Source organism: Pyrus communis, chromosome 1, assembly GCF_963583255.1.
Source record: "Pyrus communis chromosome 1, drPyrComm1.1, whole genome shotgun sequence".
NCBI lineage: Eukaryota > Viridiplantae > Streptophyta > Magnoliopsida > Rosales > Rosaceae > Pyrus > Pyrus communis.
Genome location: NC_084803.1, coordinates 41,612,350 through 41,632,666, shown reverse-complemented (window position 1 = coordinate 41,632,666; position 20,317 = coordinate 41,612,350). Strand labels below are relative to the sequence as shown.

Genomic DNA, 20,317 nt, shown 5'->3' with positions numbered 1-20,317 from the left:
TCGATCTTTGGTTTCAAATTCAAGTTACTAAGAGAATGTAAATTTTCAGAAGCCCTGAACGTGATGCTAGCTACCTACTAATGACTCGTTCATGGACTTTACGATACTTGGAAGTGTTTTCTGAAAGAAGCACATAAAGCACTTCAAGTGCTTTCGATGCTGTGATTGCTAAAACGTTTTTTAGTTATTTGAAAATCGCTTTTAAACAAGTCCTATATCTGTAGAAGTAAAATGCAAGTGCTTCCTGCAGAAACTGATTCAACTTGCCTACAAATTGCCCTAAATCATAAAGAGGAGCTAGGGTTTAGGCAGCTGACCTAACCCTAATTAAACAATTACCTACCAATTTATTCTAGAACTAGCTTTTGATTTATTGAGTGCCTGTAAAGTATGTTCTAAAGCTCCTTTTCAAGACGTACATACCGTTGTTATACATGCATTATTAGTTAATGAATACAAATTTCCAAAGCCATAGCAATCTCGAGTTAATTGGTGGACATCCTCTCTGTTCAAATTTGTTTGAGAATAGGATCTCACATCGGTCCTTACGTGTTAATATCACCAAGACCTAGTTGTGATAAAAATAAAACCTAGTAATAGGTCGTTAAATTCGGATAATATCAGTTGTGCTGGTGGTAATGAAAAATATAAAGAAAAGTATTATTAGATATTTGATTTAGTTAAGGATTTGATTGCCTTGGATTTAATTTGGCGTAGGTTTTCCTTGTCTTGCCCTAATTTCATTAGCAGTGTTGTGTAAATCTGATGAGATTACTTGAAGAACAAGTTTCTGTCTCTATAAATAAAGACAAGAGCAATGAAAAATAACACTCACGAATTCCTCAATCCTTCTCTTCTCTCTCTCTCTTAAGTGACGTTGAACCCGATCAACCAAATACGATGGCGACTAAATTTGAAGGCACCGAGGGGTCTGATACAGTGAACCGGATTGCAGGTCGTGACGAAGAAGTTGCTCCTCCTGCTATGGAGGCAAAGGAGAAAAAGGCAGTAGGGGAGGTAGCAGAATTTCTGCTTCTATTGATGCTATGGAGAAGAAATGAAATAAAAATCTACCGACGTGAAAACCAGAGAAGAATCAAGGGATGACGAATATGTTGGAATTTATTTGTTTATTTAGGAAGAATTTTTGAGATTTGATTGTGTATTAGGGTATTTGAGATAAGGCTCATCGTACAGTCAGCCATACTTAGGGCTGGTTTGGTATTGCTGTACTTTGAAAAAAAACTGCTTCTGCTATGCTGTGAGAATAAGCAGCTGTGAAATAAAGCAGCAGAGTGTTTGGTAAACTTTTTTGTAAAAGTGCTTTTGAAAAAAAAAAAAGCAGTATTAGAGTGTTTGGTAAACTTTTATGTAAAACAGATGTGAAAAAAAGCCGGCTTTTCAAAGTTGGGTTTTGCAGCTTCTTGTTTTTGGCTTTTTTTCACCCAAAACTGTGAAAAAAAGCTGAAGCTGAGTGTTTACCAAACACAAAAATAGCTCCCAGCTTTTTTTTATAGCAGTTTTTTTCAGAATCACCTCAGTACCAAACCAGGTCTTAATGTGATAATATTTTGTTGTCGTGTTGTTGAGCCATGTAATTGGTAGTTTGCAAGGAAAAAAAGATTGTTTGGGCTTTGGACCAGTCTAAAAATTTAGGCTGGAGTTGCTCTAATAGCACTAGTCTGCTTTTTTCTTGAATAAAAATGAGGGCAAGCCTGGACCAATGCTGGTCCCTTCATCCCTCCGCCTCTATCGGTGGCAATCCTTAGCAAATGATCTGGCTGAAGTCGCATGTGCTCGCCGTGCAGAAGATGAAGGGCCGGATTTCATAAAAAACATGAACGGAATTTTTTGATTGGGAATCAGATAAATTTGCATAACAAAAAGTTAGAGTAAGATTCTCTCTCGTTCTATTCTTATTCTTGAAGGAGCTCAAGGATTTGCAGGTTGTGTGTGTTTGTTGGTGTTGTCATGGCATCTAAACGCATCTTGAAGGAGCTCAAGTATTTGCAGAAGGACCCCCTTCCTCATGCAGCGCTGGTATTTGCTCAGAAGGATTTGCTGGTGATATATGTTTTGGGTACTTGGAAAACAACAACATATTTTGTTAAAAGCAGCATGCATATCTTTTGTTAAAAGTTGCAGCATGTATGTATTTTGGCTACTTGGACACATTGCTTCTTACTGAAAGCAAAGCAGCATCATGCATATATTTTGGCTATTTGGACAATCTGTTTCTTACTAAAACCAACTTGCATTTGAATATTTTGTGAACTTGGATATGTGGTTGGATTAATCTATATAACGTAATGACTGTAGTTGTGTTTTGCGAACCTTCTTTTATGTTATCGGAAAATATTTTGAATTTGATGTATGAAATTTACTACTTTTCTTGGTTAATTGAAAATTTGTATGGTTTTGAATAGGTATAAATATGAGAAAAGTTCAACAACCAAACAAAGATTTGTCAAATTTTTTTTTCTTCCATTTTCTTACTCGGTTTAGTACTAAACACAATATAAATAATACGGTCATTAGTCCGATACTGTACCAAACATCTGACTAATTTAGTCAGTACTATCCGGTGGCTATTTATCCTATTCGATAGAAATAATCAGTACAATCCGATCTGCCAAACAAGATCGTGGCCGTGATCGGAATAGACAGCCATAGCTGCAATTTGAAATCTGCATCTTTGGTCCCATGTTAAAGGAACACAACAAAAAAGAAAAAAAAAAAAGATGAACTTGGAATTTCGCAACCTGCTCTGTATAACATTAGAAATTTATTTAAGCTTGAATGAATAATTCTCATTGATACGACGAAAATATATACATCAGTATTTCTTATACAATAAGAAAATCCTACCATCTAGAAATACAATATCAATTATATAATATTGTCCTAAATGAATCCACTAACTTTCTAACATATGTACTTAAATTTTTTAGTATATTATGGTATTAGCTTGTGGTACGTCTTCCAATTAATAGCTGATGCATTATTTTTCTTCTTAGTTACATGGTGAAAATCTTTGATGTGTAATAGTCGGACTATATGTTGGAAATCACGCACTGGAGGTTTGACAAAACATATTATGATTTATATACAAATAGTTTCATTTTACATTAAAGTCTTTTAGGATAAGATCTTACATCTATTGGATCACATGTGGTTACGTTAGAGTCAATATTGCAGTAGGGTTATTCTACTCATCTCTCTGAAACTTTAATATGATATCAGAGCTATTTTTCTAGGCCCAAATATTGGGTTTGTACTTTTTTTGGATCCCATTATTGGTTTGTTTCGAGTGCGTAATATTCATTTTCAAATAATTAGAGAAACGGGCCACAGGTCACCCCTAAGTATTGGGTTTATCAAAAAAAGGCTGCGGTGTTTTTAAGAGTGAATTCATACACTTATAGTACCTTATTTTCTTAATCTTCCGATCTGGGACTTATATTCAACACGCCACCTTCCATGTGACCAAAACATAGTGGGCCACAAGTGCAGCCGATCTCACATCTGAGATTAAGTGTGGAAGCATGGTATTACATTAATCACAATAACTCAAGCATGACACCCACATGACTCATAATCGAACCTGCTTTGGTACCGTGTTTGATCATCAAGGAGACCAGTCACTGGCCCACTCCTAACCACACCAATATTATCCTAACTTAATCACCTATTACTGGCTGTTGAGTTTTATCACAAAGACGTCTCTATTTTTTGGAGTGAACTCATATACTTATATATTGTTTATTCTCTGATGTGGGACTTATATTCAACATTCACGTGCTTGTCTTTCCATTCCCAATGTTGAAGTTCTCTTCACGTGTGGCCGGCTGGAGATATGGTTCCACGTGAGGTAGCGCGGAAATCCCATATTGGAGATTTGACAAAATATTACAAATTATATACAATAGTTTTATCCTAAATACGCCGAGGTCTTAAGGAAAAAATCTTACACCTCTTAGATTACAAATGGTTAACTTGGGAACAATATTGGTGTTGAATCATTAAGCTCGCCTTCTAAAATTTTGACAATATATAATAATAATATTGTAAGAAATTTGTAACTCAATTGGCTAAAAATATTTCATATGCATTGATTGAGTTCAATTTCACCACACTAGTGCTTGTATAAAAATAAAGAAAAACAACTATATTTTATCTTTATCAATACCCTAAGCTGTGAAGAACATGTCGGCAGAGCCGCAGAGATCAACCAGGGATCTCATTATAATGTCGACTTTATATACTGCTTGTGAACATATATGCGAGGACCCGTACAAAACCACCTACAAAATTAACGGAATACTTAATTGTGTCCACATGCATGCCTTGATACTGTGTTATGCTTTATGTTGTGAAATGCATAAAAATCTGGCTTACTTGGTCTCATTGATTAGGATTCTCTTCTCTCTTCTTTTCATCATCTTTTTTCACATTCTCAAATTTTGCCTTTTTTTTTTTTTAAGAAATTAATATAAGATGTTGATGTGGTTTAACCGTGACCATTCAAATGAAAGAGGAGAGGGAAGGAGAAAAAAAAGGGGAAAAAATCCTACTCCCACTGATTAGGATAGTTATACAAAGAGTCAACAGGATGTCCCACAAGTTGAAAGGCTGAGGTACAAAATTGCCGAAGAGAATCTTCAGAAACTTTGTACTGTGACTATGTTACTAATTCATGTAATTTTGTAGGCTGTATAAATAAATTGATAAATGATTAATTTGAAACTTAAGATTGATATAATAAATAAGTATGTATGTGTTATAGTTGTTAAGTAATGGTAACTCTAGCTACATGGTGAAGTTAGAGGCTGCTAATCAATCCATTGGATTGTTAACGAGTACCCTGTTTAATTTGATATCGCTAAAATATAATGGTTCGATTGTTAACGAGTACCCTGTTTAATAAAAAGTTAGAGTAGGATTCTGTCTCGTTCTATGTGTGTGTTTGTAGGTGTTGTCATGGCATCTAAACGCATCTTGAAGGAGCTCAAGGATTTGCAGAAGGACCCCCTACCTCATGCAGTTCTGGTATTTGCCCCTTTTCCTTGAACAAATCCCTTGTCTTTTTATTAAATTTGGATCCCATATATAAAATTCTCTTAGAATTGTAGATGGTAGTTCTAATTGCAGCTAATTAGCGGGGCTTTTTTTTCGATGATTTCAACTGTTTGCAGCTCAGGTTTTTAGCCAAAAATTGGCCCCTTTTCATCAATTGAACAGAAAAGAAAAAAACTGAAATTTTAACCCCTTGCTTTATCAATTAGGAAATACAGACGTAGCAAATTTGTGGATGGTACATATAGAAAAACCGGGTCCTCATGTTTCTATATGTTGTTGTGGTCATGTTCCTCCATACAGTATCATTATTGAAACATGAGCTTTTGTGAGTCATATAATGGGTGAAATATGGATACCTGCACATGTTCTTTAGTTATCTATTCATACATGCAGGTGATATATGTTTTGGGTACTTGGAAAACAACAACAATATATTTTGTTAAAAACCGCATTCATATCTTTTGTTGAAAGTTGCAGCATGTATGTATTTTGGCTACTAGGACAAATTGCTTTTTACTGAAAGCAAAGCAGCAATATGCATATATTTTGGCTATCTGGACAAGCTGTTTCTTACTGAAACCAACTTGCATTTGTATATTTTGTGAACTTTGATATGTGGTTGGATTAATGTATATAACGTAACAACTGTAATTGTGTTTTGTGAACCTTCTTTTATGTTATTGGAAAATATTTTGAATTTGATGTATGGAATTTACTACTTTTCTTTGTTATTTGAAGATTTGTGTGGTTTTGAATAAGTATAACTATGAGAAAAGTTCAACAAACAAACAAAGATTTGTCAATTTGTTTTTCTTCTTCCATTTTCTTACTCGGTTCAGTACCAAACACAGTATAAATAATACGGTCATTAGTCCGATATTGCACCAGACGCTTGACTAATTTAGTCAGTACTATCCAGTGGCTATTTATCCTATTCGACAGAAATAGTCAGTACAACCCAAGCTGCCAAACGAGGTCATGACTGTGATCGGAATAGACACCCATAGCTGCAATTTAAAATCTGCATCTTTGGTCCCATGTTAAAGGAACACGACAAAAAGGAAAAAAATGAAGATAAACTTGGAATTTCGCAACTTGCTCTGTATAACATATAGAAAATTTATTTAAGCTTGGATGAATAATTCTCATTGATACGTAGAAAATATATACATGAGTATTTCTCGTACAATAAGAAAATCCTACTATCTAGAAATACAATACGAATTATATAATATTGTCCTAAATGAATCCATTAACTTTCTAACATATGTACTTAAATTTTTTAGTATATTATGGTATTAACTTGTGGTACGTCTTCCAATTAATAGCTGATTCATTATTTTTCTTCTTAGTTACTTGGTGGAAATCTTTGATGTATAATAGTCGGGCTATATGTTGGAAATCACACATTGGAGGTTTGATAAAATATATTATGATTTATATACAAATAGTTCTATTTTACATTAAAGTCTTTTAGGATAAGATCTCACATCTATTAGACTACATGTGGTTAAGTTAGAGTCAATATTGCTGTAGGGTCGTTCTACTCATCTCTTTGAAACTTTAATATGATATCTTGCAGAGCTATTTTTCTAGGCCCAAATATTGGGTTTGTACTTTTTTTGGATCCCATTATTGGTTTGTTTCGAGTGCGTAATATTCGCTTTCAAATAATTAGAGAAACGGGCCACAGGGCCACAGGCCACCCCTGAGTATTGGATTTATCACAAAAGGTCGCGGTGTTTTTAAGAGTGAATTCATACACTTATTATACCTTATTTTCTTAATCTTCCGATCTGGGACTTATATTCAACACGCCACCTTCCATGTGACCATGACATAGTGGACCACAAGTGTAGCCGATCCCACATCCGAGATTAAGTGTGGAAGCATGGTGTTACATTAATCACAATAACTCAAGCATGACACCCACATGACTCATAATCAAACCTGCTTTGGTACCATGTTTGATCATCAAGGAGACCAGTCACTGGCCCACTTCTAACCACACTAATATTATCCTAACTTAATCACCTATTACTAGCTGCTGAGTTTTATCACAAAGACGTCTCTATTTTTAGGAGTGAACTCATATACTTATATATTGTTAATTCTCTGATGTGGGACTTATATTCAACATTCACGTGCTTGTCTTTTCATTCCCAATGTTTCTGTTCACATGTGGCTGACTGAAGATATGGTTCCACGTGAGGTAGCGCGGAAATCCCACATTGGAGATTTGACAAAATATTACAAATTATATACAATAGTTTTATCCAAAATACTCCGAGGTCTTAAGGAAAAACTCTTACACCTATTAAGCTACAAATGGTTAACTTGGGAACAATATTGGTGTTGATCCATTAAGCTCGCCTTTCTAAAATTTTGACAATATATAATAATAATACGGTAAGAAATTCGTAGCTCAATTAGTTAAAAATATTTCATATGCATTGGATGTGTTGAGTTCAATTTCACCACACTAGTGCTTGTATGAAAATAAAGAAAAACAACTATATTTTATCGTTGTCAATACCCTAAGCTGTGGAGAACATGTCGGCAGAGCCGCAGAGATCAACCAGGTATCTCATCATAATGTCGATTTTATATACTGCTTGTGAACATATATGCGAGGACCAGTACAAAACCACCTGAAAAATATAACGGAATACTTAATTGTGTCCACATGCATGCCTTGATACTATGTTATGCTTTATGTTGTGAAATGCATAAAAATCTGGCTTACTTGGTCTCACTGATTAAGACTAAGATTCTCTCCCTTCCTTTTTTCATCCCCTTCCATCCCCTCTTCTCACATTCTTAAATTTTATCTTTCTTTTTTTTTTATAAAAAAATTAATATAAGATGTTGACGTGATTTAACCGTGACCGTTCAAATAGAAAGGAGGGGAAGAGGAGGGAAAAAAAGAGGAGAGATAATCCTACTTCCACTTACTAGGATAGTTATACAAAGAGTCAACAGGATGTCCCACAAGTTGAAAGGCTGAGGTACAAAATTGCCAAAGAGAATCTTCAGAAACTTTGTACTGTGACTATGTTACTAATTCATGTAATTTTGTAGGCTGTATAAATAACACGATAAATGATTAATTTGAAACTTAAGATTAATATAAGAAATAAGTATGTATGTGTCATAGTTGTAACTAATGGCAACTCTAGCTACTTGGTGAAGTTAGAGGCTGCTAATCAATCCATTAGATTGTTAACGAGTACACTGTTTAATTTGATATCACTAAAATATAACGGTGAGATTGGGCATCAAATAAATTTGCATAACAAAAAGTTAGAGTAGGATTTTGTCTCGTTCTATTCTTATTCTTGAAGGAGCTCAAGGATTTGCAGGTTGTGTGTGTTTGTAGGTGTTGTCATGGCATCTAAACGCATCTTGAAGGAGCTCAAGGATTTGCAGAAGGACCCCGTACCTCATGCAGTGCTGGTATTTGCTCCTTTTCCTTGAACAAATCCCTTGTCTGTTTATTAAATTTGGATCCCATATATAAAATTGTCTTAGAATTGTAGATGGTAATTCTAATTGCAGATAATTAGCGGGGTTTTTTCGATGATTTCAACTGTTTGCAGGTCAGATTTTTAGCCAAAAATTGGCCCCTTTTCATCAATTGAACAGAAAAGAAAAAAACTGAAATTTTAACCCTTTGCTTTATCAATTAGGAAATACAGATGTAGCAAATTTGTGGATGGTACACATAGAAAAACCGGGTCCTCATGTTTCTATATGTTGTTGTGGTCATGTTCCTCCATACAGCATCATTATTGAAACATGAGCTTTTGTGAGTCATATAATGGGTGAAATATGGATACCTGCACATGGTCTTTAGATATCTATTCATACATGCAGGTGATATATGTTTTGGGTACTTGGAAAACAACAACAATATATTTTGTTAAAAGCAGCATGCATATCTTTTGTTAAAAGTTGCACCATGTATGTATTTTGGCTACTTGGACAAATTGCTTCTTACTGAAAGCAAAGCAGCAACATGCATATATTTTGGCTATCTGAACAATTTGTTTGTTACTGAAACCAACTTGCATTTGTATATTTTGTGAACTTGGATATGTGGTTGGATGAATGTATATAACGTAACAACTGTAGTTGTGTTTTGTGAACCTTCTTTTATGTTATTGGAAAATATTTTGAATTTTGATGTATAGAATTTACTACTTTTTTTTGTTATTTGAAAATTTGTGTGGTTTTGAATAGGTATAAATATGAGAAAAGTTCAACAAACAAACAAAGATTTGTCAATTTTTTTTTTCCTTCCCTTTTCTTATTCGGTTCAGTACCAAACACAGTATAAATAATACGGTCATTAGTCCGATACTGCACCCAATGCTTGACTAATTTAGTCAGTACTATCCGGTAACTATTTATCCTATCCAACAGAAATAGTCAGTACTGTTTGAGCTGCCAAACGAGGTCGTGGCTGTGATCGGAATAGACAAAACATATTATGATTTACATACAAATGGTTTCATTTTACATTAAAGTCTTTTAGGATAAGATCTCACATCTATTGGACTACATGTGGTTAAGTTAGAGTCAATATTGCTGTAGGGTCATTCTACTCATCTCTATGAAACTTTAATATGATATCAGAGCTATTTTTCTAGGCCCAAATATTGGGTTTGTACTTTTTTTTGGATCCCATTATTGGTTTGTTTCGAGTGCGTAATATTCACTGTCAAATAATTAGAGAAACAGGCCATAGACCACCCCTAACCACACCAATTTTGTCTCATCTTAATCACCTATTACTAAGTATTGGGTTTATCACAAAAGACCACGGTGTTTTTAAGAGTGAATTCATATATTGTACCTTATTTTCTTAATCTCCCGATTTGGGACTTATATTCAACACGCCCCCTCCCATGTGACCAAAACATAGTGGGCCACAAGTGTAGCCGATCCCACATCCGAGATTAAGTGTGGAAGCAGGGTGTTACATTAATCAAAATCACTCAAGCATGACACCCACATGGACTGATAATCAAACCTGCTTTAGTACCATGTCCGATCATCAAGGAGATAATCACTGGCCCACTCCTAACCACACCAATATTATCCTAACTTAATCACCTATTACTGGCTGCTGAGTTTTATCACAAAGACGTCTCTATTTTTAGGAGTGAACTCATATACTTATATATTGTTAATTCTCCAATGTGGGACTTATATTCAACATTCACGTGCTTGTCTTTCCATTCCCACTGTTGAAGTTCTCTTCTCGTGTGGCCGACTGGAGATATGGTTCCACGTGAGGTAGCGCGGAAATCCCACATTGGAGATTTGACAAAATATTACAAATTATATACAATAGTTTTATCCTAAATATGCCGATGTCTTAAGGAAAAAAATCTTACACCTCTTAGGCTGCAAATGGTTAACTTGGGAACAATATTGGTGTTGAACCATTAAGCTCGCCTTTCTAAAATTTTGACAATATATAATAATAATACTGTAAGAAATTCATAGCTCAATTGGTTAAAAATATTTCATATGCATTGAATGTGTTGAGTTCAATTTCACCACACTAGTGCTTGTATAAAAATAAAGAAAAACAACTATATATAATTTATCTTTGTCAATACCCTAAGCTGTGAAGCACATGTCGGCAGAGCCGCCGAGATCAACCAGGGTTCTCATCATAATGTCGACTTTATGTACTGCTTGTGAACATATATGCGAGGACCGGTACAAAACCACCTGCAAAATATAACGGAATACTTAATTGTGTCCACATGCGTGCCTTGATACTATGTTCTGCTTTATATTGTGAAATGCATAGAAGTCTGGCCTACTTCGTCTCAATTACTAGGGTAGTACAAAGAGTCAACAGGATGTCCCACAAGTTGAAAGGCGAGGTACAAAATTGCCGAAAAGAATCTTCAGAAACTTTGTACTGTGACTACGTTACTAATTCATGTAATTTTGTAGGCTGTATAAATAACATGATAACTGATTAATTTGGAACTTAAGATTAATATAATAAATTAAGTATGTATGTGGTACAGTTGTAAGTAATGGTAACTCTAGCTACTTGGTGAAGTTAGAGGCTGCTAATCAATTCATTAAATTGTTAATAGGTACCCATTAAGACCTGTTTAATTTGATATCACTATAATATAAAGGTGAGATTGATAGTTGTGACGATAATGTAAGGTGAAATTAAACTAAATGAATTTTAATGAGTATCCATTAACAACCTAATTAGTTGATTTTTGACCTCCAGATGAAGCGACGTCGTCAAATAAAAAATCTCTTCATCATGAACTTTGTGATGTGACACTATCCCATCGTGCTACTAAACCGTCTACATGAATAACATTGTGCTACTAAACCCTAGTGTGACACTATCCCAATGTGCTACTAAACCATCTACATGAATAACATAATTGATGAATATTAGGGACCTAGAGAATATGATTTTGAATAAGTACATAAATGTTATAGCATAAATTGTTGGAATTTCTCTATCCCATATCGACCACAGAGCTTGAGAACAAGTAATTTATTTAGAATTATTCTACTCTAACTAATACTGAGACATTTTGTATTAAAACCTCACACTTGACAGATTGAGCAGGTGGTCAAGTGAGAACAATATCGATGTTGTTGGAGTCGACCCATGACCCGTCTACTTGAAATTTAACATAAATAAATTGGTAACCTTACATGCCGAGGTGACTCTGAGAATTTTTTTCAGATCCTGTAGCAAAAGCAGCCACATGACTCATACAACTGCTTTCATGCTTTCACACAATGTCACTGCACCGACAACATATATATATGCATGCATGCATGCACATGCAAACGCACACATATAAACCCGAAAACAAACAAAAGGAAATTTCGTCCACGTTGCATCTATATCACGGAAGCTATATATACCTTTTGACTTTTAACTTCTCTGCATTTTTTGACTGGTCCAGAGGCTTCGAGTTGTGGAAACCTTTTAAGAATGGAAGAGAAGTATCAAAATGCTCTCTTTGCATGGAAAGTTAAGAGAAACGTAATTTGGAATTGACAAATAAGATTACAACTACACACAAAGTAGTTCGTTTAAATGAATTTGAAATAACAATATGCAGAGTGGCGGAGTCAGAATTTTAGTCTAGAAGGAACCCAAATGTCTCAATCTAAAACACTTTCCTGATTTTCCATAAATTACTATGTTGTGTGGTGAATAACCGACCAATGTCGTTTAGGTCTGGTATGGTGTCGTCCTCATCATCCACTTCATTAAATCTAAACCCCAAGCCTCTCTGACTTTCTTTCTCTCTCTCCCTCCACTGATCCTAAAACCAAGGCCTTCTCAAAGTCCAAGCAACGAATTGCCCAAACTCTATAGGAGCCACCAACCTCAAATCAAATCCAATTAAAGAAATTAAAGTAAAAACGTTGGATTAGGGCCCTAAGCCTATGAAAAACCTTGAAAATTATAAATACTTAAATTTTTTGAGTGAAAAAAAGAATGTCAGGATGGGCCCGAGACCATTTTGGTCTCTTCATGGCTCCACCTTTGAATGTGCAAGGAATTATTTGAAACTCACTTGCTTTCTTCCTTCACGTGTTCAAATAGTCGCATATAATGATTGTAATAGTTGAAACAACCAATTTAATCTTTTAATTTTATCAAAAAATCCATAGATTTGGAATTCCTCCATTCAAATGGGTACTAAGAGTTTCTCCCTTCAGTCATTCACACATAACAGAAAAGAAAAGATTTCAATGCTCTTGACAAAACTTGTAAAACACTTAAGTTAAGTACCACAGATACACTCAACTCTTATAACATCGGTTCTTGAAATTGCTTAATGTCGTTTACGTGAAATCATGCCAGCCTCTGCTTAACTAGCTAGCTGCTATCTAGCCACATAAACTATGCACTAAAACAGCTTGCGATTTAATGTCGTTTATATCAACTTTAAATACAGGTCGTCATCCTAAGTGGAAAAAGGAGAAAGACCATTGCGGGCTCGCTGATATAGGGATTAGTAGCAATTGACAAAAAAGCTTAAAACAAATAAAATATACAGTCGGTAAAATATCGTCCATCATTCGACCGGATACACAAGATCTTCGTAGAAACAAGCAAAATCTGTGGACCGATGATTTTATCCTATTAATTTCATCATGCTAGCTTTTTCCAAAAGTGAATATAGTTTCCATAATTTATTTCCTTAAAATGATTATGGGAGCCGCTGAATGTTGGATAGCATATAATAAGACAGCATCGTGAATCACTACTTGAAAAAGAACCTAAAGCCACACGTAATCTTGTCACAACTTGATAAACCATATCTGTAAACCATTGAGGGCGGCACTAATTATCATCCGATCACTTGAGCTTCAACGTGAAAAAGGAAGAATATGTTTTGTGTTTCACACCCGAGTTCACCTCTCTGTCATTTAGATTAAGTAAAATCATATATATCGTTGGAATAGAACAAAAAGAAAGAGTAATGTCTTGTGTACCATATTTATTTGATGCACGAGTGAGTTTCATTTCTTACAACAATTTGGTCTACGCTACAGTCTGTTAACATGGTATAAGTCTCTAAATTTGCTGAAGTGAATCTCTTTTATATTCGAGATATATACTGCAATTCGATGGACTAATATATAATTTGTGCGTGAATAACTTTACAAAGGATTGTTTGTTTTACTAAATCATTAGCTCAATATTTTTGTAGCATTAACGTAAAATATTTGAGTCAATATTTCTAGTTTATGGAAGAGCAAACTTGAAAATTATTTGTGCATATATAGTCGGCTATATGGACGAATATAGAAGGCCATTTAGGTCGAACTTATTTCGAAAAGAAAGTACCATTGTTTTCTCCAACTTGTTTAAAAGACACCGTGCAAAAGCAACTCGCTATATTTTCTATTTGTCTTGTCCTTTCTAAAGTTAAAACATTATCTTCTAATATAATATCGATCAGTGATGCTGGAGTACCAGGTCACTGTCTGCATGTGAGTTGTGAACACTCAATCGTGTAATTTAGCTTTCCTACAGGTCCCCTGCGTGGCATGAACGTAAAAGTTGTCAAACATTTCAACTCAAATAGGACCCTAAATGGACCCCTCCTCATATAAAAATTGTACAAAGATAACAGAAACCAAACCATACAAAATTCAACGAGTCCACACATTTCAGTAAAAAAATCCAAGTGCATGGTGACATGTGTCATGACCTCAGTGTTGCCCCATCACTATAAAAAGCCACTCACTTCTACTAGTTTCGAACCATCCCAGAACATAAGAGTCTAAAGATGTCTCCCAATTACTTGCTAGTTTTTCTTGTCGGAGTGGTGGTTTTCACCACTTCAACTCCTTCTCTTGCCCTGAAACCCCCAATTCCCAAGCCTCCTCCTTCCCACAACCCACCAAATCACAAGACTCCAACCCCACTTAACAAGGAAGAGCCTTTCCCATTCCCAGAGAAGAAGCCCCCAACCCAACATAACGAGCCCCTCAAGGGCAAAGGAGAGAAGCCTCCACCCAAGCACAAGCCACCACACAATGAACACCACTTGCTAGAGGTGGAAGGCAAAATTCCCGAGGGACAAAAGCCACCTCAAGAGCACAATCAGCCTCCAAAGGGACAAAAGCCACCCCACGAGCACACTGAGGATCCAGAGTTTGTGAAGCCACCACCAGAGCACAAACCAGGACAACCAGGTGATGAACCACCGAAGAAAGGAGAGAAGCCACCGCCCGAGCACAAACCAGGACACCCAGGTGATCAGGAATCCCAAAAAGGAGAAAAGCCACCACCGAAGAACAAGGGAAGCCCAGGTCATGATGAACCTCCCAAGGGTAAGAAGCCACCACCGGAGCACAAGCCGCCTCACAATGAACAAAACACCGGACGTCGTTTATTAGAGGCAGAGTCATTGGATGGGAAATTGCCTCCTAAGGGAAAGAAGCCACCACCTCCTAAGGGAAAGAAGCCACCACCGGAGCACAAGCCGCCTCACAATGAACAAAACAACGGACGTCGTTTATTAGAGGCAGAGTCATTGGATGAGAAATTGCCTCCTAAGGGAAAGAAGCCACCACCTCCTAAGGGAAAGAAGCCACCACCGGAGCACAAGCCGCCTCAAAATGAACAAAACAACGGACGTCGTTTATTAGAGGCAGAGTCATTGGATGAGAAATTGCCTCCTAAGGGAAAGAAGCCACCACCTCCTAAGGGAAAGAAGCCACCACTGGAGCACAAGCCGCCTCACAATGAACAAAACAACGGACGTCGTTTATTAGAGGCAGAGTCATTGGATGGGAAATTGCCTCCTAAGGGAAAGAAGCCACCACCAGAGCACAAGCCGCCTCACAATGAACAAAACAACGGACGTCGTTTATTAGAGGCAGAGTCATTGGATGGGAAATTGCCTCCTAAGGGAAAGAAGCCACCACCTCCTAAGGGAAAGAAGCCACCACCGGAGCACAAGCCGCCTCACAATGAACAAAACAACGGACGTCGTTTATTAGAGGCAGAGTCATTGGATGGGAAATTGCCTCCTAAGGGAAAGAAGCCACCACCTCCTAAGGGAAAGAAGCCACCACCGGAGCACAAGCCGCCTCACAATGAACAAAACAATGGACGTCGTTTATTAGAGGCAGAGTCATTGGATGGGAAATTGCCTCCTAAGGGAAAGAAGCCACCACCGGAGCACAAGCCGCCTCACAATGAACAAAACAACGGACGTCGTTTATTAGAGGCAGAGTCATTGGATGAGAAATTGCCTCCTAAGGGAAAGAAGCCACCACCTCCTAAGGGAAAGAAGCCACCACCGGAGCACAAGCCACCTCACAATGAACAAAACACCGGACGTCGTTTATTAGAGGCAGAGTCATTGGATGGGAAATTGCCTCCTAAGGAAAAGAAGCCAAAGCCACCTCCAATAGGCAAGCCACCAACCCCACTTGAACATAATGACGACGGAGATCACAAGCCATTCCCTGAACACGACCCAAAACCAAAGCCAGTTGAGCAGCCTCCAAAGGGTAAGGGAGATAAGCCACCGAAGGGTAAGGGAGATGAGCCACCTCATCATGATCGTCATCTTGAAGAGAATGTGGTGGAGGAGGGAAGAGACTCAGATCACAAGCCACCTCGGAAACTAAAACCCCCAACTGGTACTGGGAAGAAGCCCCCAACTCGCCCTGTCAAGCCACCTCAAAAACCACCACACAAGCCTCCATTTCCCAACTGATGATGCATGCATGCATGGATGACTAGCTTGCTAGCTCGGTTCCATATATTATTATGTAGAATAAGAGTGATCATCTATTACAACTATTACGTACGAACGTAGTTGCATGCATGCCACTATTTGTACTACTTGGTACCATCGTGGTATTTAGCGCTCGGCTAGCTAGCAATTGAGGATTAGTTCAGAGATATAGAGTTGTACGCTCTTCTCATGTATAGCATCCAGTGTCATCTGTGATCTGATTATAAATATTTATATATGAACTATGCACTCTTTTCGTTTTATTTCATTCTCATTCGGTGTAGCTAATTAAAATTGTTCAGAAATTTGGCCTTCTGTGATGGACTATCAGTGAAAAATAAAATTTTGCATGTGTTAAATATTTTAGCTAATAGAGTGTTGGGTTTTTACATATAGGTTTTGGGTTCAAAACTTAATTTTTTGTAAATTATTGTAGTAGTTTCAAACTCTCAAGCTCTCCTTAATAAATATATATGTATGTGTGTGTGTGTGTGTGTATCAAAAAAAAAAAAAAAAAAAAAAAAAAAAAGAACTTTGAGGTTTAACCATAAAACCAATTGGCAATGTGGGAAGTAACCCAATTACTTATAAGTACATGCAAGATTCCTCTTCTTTTTGATGTGAGATTCACTCTCAACACGCCTCTTCACGTGTGGTTAATTTTTAAGTCTAACACGTGGACAACACCAATCGCTTAATATGGGGAGCATGTAGCTGTTGGGCTTCACACGTGGGACAATCTTGTTCTGATACCATGAACGAAGTTGAGGTTCCATCAAAAAACCAATTGGCAATATGAGGAGTTGCCTAATTACTTATAAGTACATGCAATGTCTATCAATTTTCACGTGTGAGATTCATTCTCAATAGTAACACCAATAAAGAATAATAAACTATTGCTTTTTATTTTTGTTTTTGTTTTTATTTCTAATTTTTATGTTTAAATGATAATAACTTGACGATATTGCCAAATAACAACCTTGTCTTGGCCAAAGCTCGAACAATTATTCTACTGTAGATTGATACTTGGTGCTAGTAAATGTGGGAATAAAATAAAATAATTAATTTTTTTTTAAGTAAGCAATAGCGTTAGTGGGTTAAATAGTAAGTTGTTAGAGGGGAGGATAATTGATGTGGATCAAATCTGCACATGGCATTAGCATGGTTGCTTTCCACCACTACGTTAAAGTGGTATCTTCAAAAATCATACAAATTAGGTATGTTTTTTGGTTGAGTTGCTCTTTTTGAAACCCCAAAAGGCAAATTAACATGTATATCAATATGAGTTCAAATCTTCTGTACTCATTTTGCGTGTGACATCTATGTGGCCTCTATCGTATTGACACGTGTTAGTAAACATAATCCGTCTTAAATTTGTTCTCATAAACTTAATACATACCAATCTAGAATAGAAACTACAAAAAAGTCACACACAAAATAAGTGCGAAAATTTTGATCTATGTCAATATTCAGAAGGTAAGAAGAAAGAGAAAAGTACGAAGTTAGATTGCAAGTCATTGTCCCATGATCCCATGGAAAATTTGTCCACGATCAGTTAAGCACACATCAAAGCTACCAAACTGATATGGTAAATAAAGAGAGGCGGATGCCGACGATTAGTGCCGTCTCTATATCATGTCAATAAGCAAATCTATAATTAGGCCCTCCTGAATTTAGTGGCCCTATCCAAAAATTATAAATAGGCCCTCAGAATGTAATGGTGTATGAAAATCATGTCAATAAGCAAATTTATAATTAAAAGAAAAACAAATTTTAAAAAAGAAAACTAATGAAAATGGCTTGAAAACTTTGAATGTTAACAAAAAAAAAAAAAAAAACTATATAATAACTTTATTTAATGGTTAGGACAAAGTCCAATACTAAGCCAGTTCAATTAAAAGAGTGAAAACAATGAATTTTTTATTTTGCCCTGACACCAATTTTTTGTCCGTTTAACATCTATCTTCATCTCTTTGCTATTCTCTGTCACCCCCATATGTGTCTCCCCCATTTCTTCATGACATGAAAATGACAATCTTCTCGCGAAGAAGAAGAGGAGAGGAGAGGAGAGGAGAGATTGTTGCCTTGTCGACGAACATTCGGGTATCGCCCTCACTGCTTCCTCAGACCCGCTCTGGCCCAAAATCTCAACCGACGAAAAGCTTGGGTCCACTGACTTCAATTCAATCTTCCAATCTTTGGTGTCTTGCTGTTCGAATTGAGTGGGATATTAAGATCAGGGTTTGCTATTGGGAGCATTGTTGCTTGGCCCAAAAGTATTCAGAAAAAGAATTTTAAAAAATAAAAAATAAAAGCAAACAACAGCAGAAAAATCACGAAAACCTTGAATTTCAACTCCATGGAATGCAGTTTGGCTCTATAAATATGGAGGGATTAATGGGATAAGGAAGTGGGACAGAAGTCATGGTCAATCCAGAGCTCCAATGGAGATTATTTGTTTTTTCTATTTAATTAGAGATTTTTATTTACTTTTTATTGATGACCAATTCCATTCCTTCGTATAATTCCCAAACCTCCACCAACATTTTCCTCTATATGCATATTCGTCTAACCCCTAAATTTGTAACACTAATTCACGATTTAAATGTTTTGGAAGTGAATTTCTAGGAAAACACAAGAGAGGCGAATACTTATGCCACAAGTGGTTTTGGAAATCCGGAGTCACTTCTAAACATACCTTTAATACAACTACTCTTGGGAGAATTAATATGTAAATGGATATATTTTTGTTCAATTTGGGTACTGCCCTATAATCAACACTATTTCTGAAACTATATGTTACATGCCACATCATCCAGGGGAGTGAATCCTGTAAGCCTTATATGAATATTCACATCTCCACCTAGCACGAGGCCTTTTGGGAGCTCACTGGCTTCGGGTTCCGTAAGAACTCTGAAGTTAAGTGAGTTCGCGCGGAGAGCAATTCCAGGATGGGTGACCCACTAGAAAGTTCTCGTGTGAGTTCCCAGAAACAAAACTGTGAAGGCGTGGTCAGGGCCCAAAGTGGACAATATTGTGCTACGATGGAGTCAAGCTCGGGATGTGACAATTTGGTATCAGAGCCAATCCCTAGCCGGAAGTGTGTCGACGAAGATGTCGGGCCCCTAAGGGGGGTGGATTGTTACATCCCACGTCGCCCAAGGGAGTGGATCTTGTAAGCCTTATATGTATATTCCCATCTCTACCTAGCACGAGGCCTTTTGGGAGCTCATTGGCTTTAGGTTCCGTAGGAACTCCGAAGTTAAGCAAGTTCACGCGAAAGCAATCCCAGGATGGGTGACCCACTGGGAAATTCTCGTGTGAGTTCCCAGAAACGAAACCGTGAGGTGTGGTCGGGGCCCAAAGCGGACAATATCATACTACGGTGGAGTTGAGCCCAAGATGTGGTAGGGGCCCAGGCTGGGATGTGACACTATAGCAAAATAACTCACACTATTTTTGAAACTGAACAAAATAACTCACACTATTTTTGAAACTAAACCAAAATAACTCATACTATCTATGGAACTACAAAAAAATAACTCACACTATTTCTGAAACTGAACCAAAATAAGCATGAAGTCAATGGTTACTGTGTATGCAAAGGCATCGTCGACAATCATCTTATTCTGATTTCAAATCTTATCCAATACTGCGTAATGGACCGAATCTCATGATTCTTGGGAGGCCGATTTGTCTTGTCTAAGACATCACCGTAATCTAGAATAACCTCATATGTTGGAACATATGAGTAAGCGATGGTTGAATTCATACTATAATCACTAGTTTGTGCCGTTTTCCTCTTCCGTGGTTGTAAATCCTTTGAACTATGAGGTATGTCATGCTTCAGGGTAGGAGTAGATGATTGGCTAGTTGACAATGTACTAGCCTGCGTGGGAGGTGCGGCTGACCTTCATTCGGCGACGACTCATTCTTCTGAGGCGATGTTACCTAAA

The 20,317-nt window shown here is 36.8% G+C and overlaps 1 protein-coding gene across 2 annotated transcripts; it reads left to right on the top strand.

The window, feature by feature from the left end:
• The first annotated feature begins 14,379 nt into the window (after positions 1-14,379).
• On the top strand, positions 14,380-16,624 carry LOC137711660 (early nodulin-75-like). Of its 2 annotated transcripts, XM_068450928.1 has the most exons (2): positions 14,380-14,815; positions 14,936-16,624. In XM_068450928.1, the coding sequence occupies exons 1-2, from the start codon at positions 14,397-14,399 to the stop codon at positions 16,338-16,340; spliced, it is 1,824 nt and encodes a 607-aa protein (XP_068307029.1). In that variant the 5' UTR covers positions 14,380-14,396; the 3' UTR covers positions 16,341-16,624. The 2 variants fall into 2 exon arrangements, with proteins under 2 accessions (XP_068307029.1, XP_068307020.1); XM_068450919.1 differs by having other exon boundaries at positions 14,380-16,624.
• The last annotated feature ends 3,693 nt before the right edge of the window (positions 16,625-20,317 follow it).

Coding starts and splice junctions, on each gene's coding strand:
- LOC137711660 (XM_068450919.1), top strand. CDS start 14,397: ATGTCTCCCAATTACTTGCTAGTTTTTCTTGTCGGAGTGGTGGTTTTC.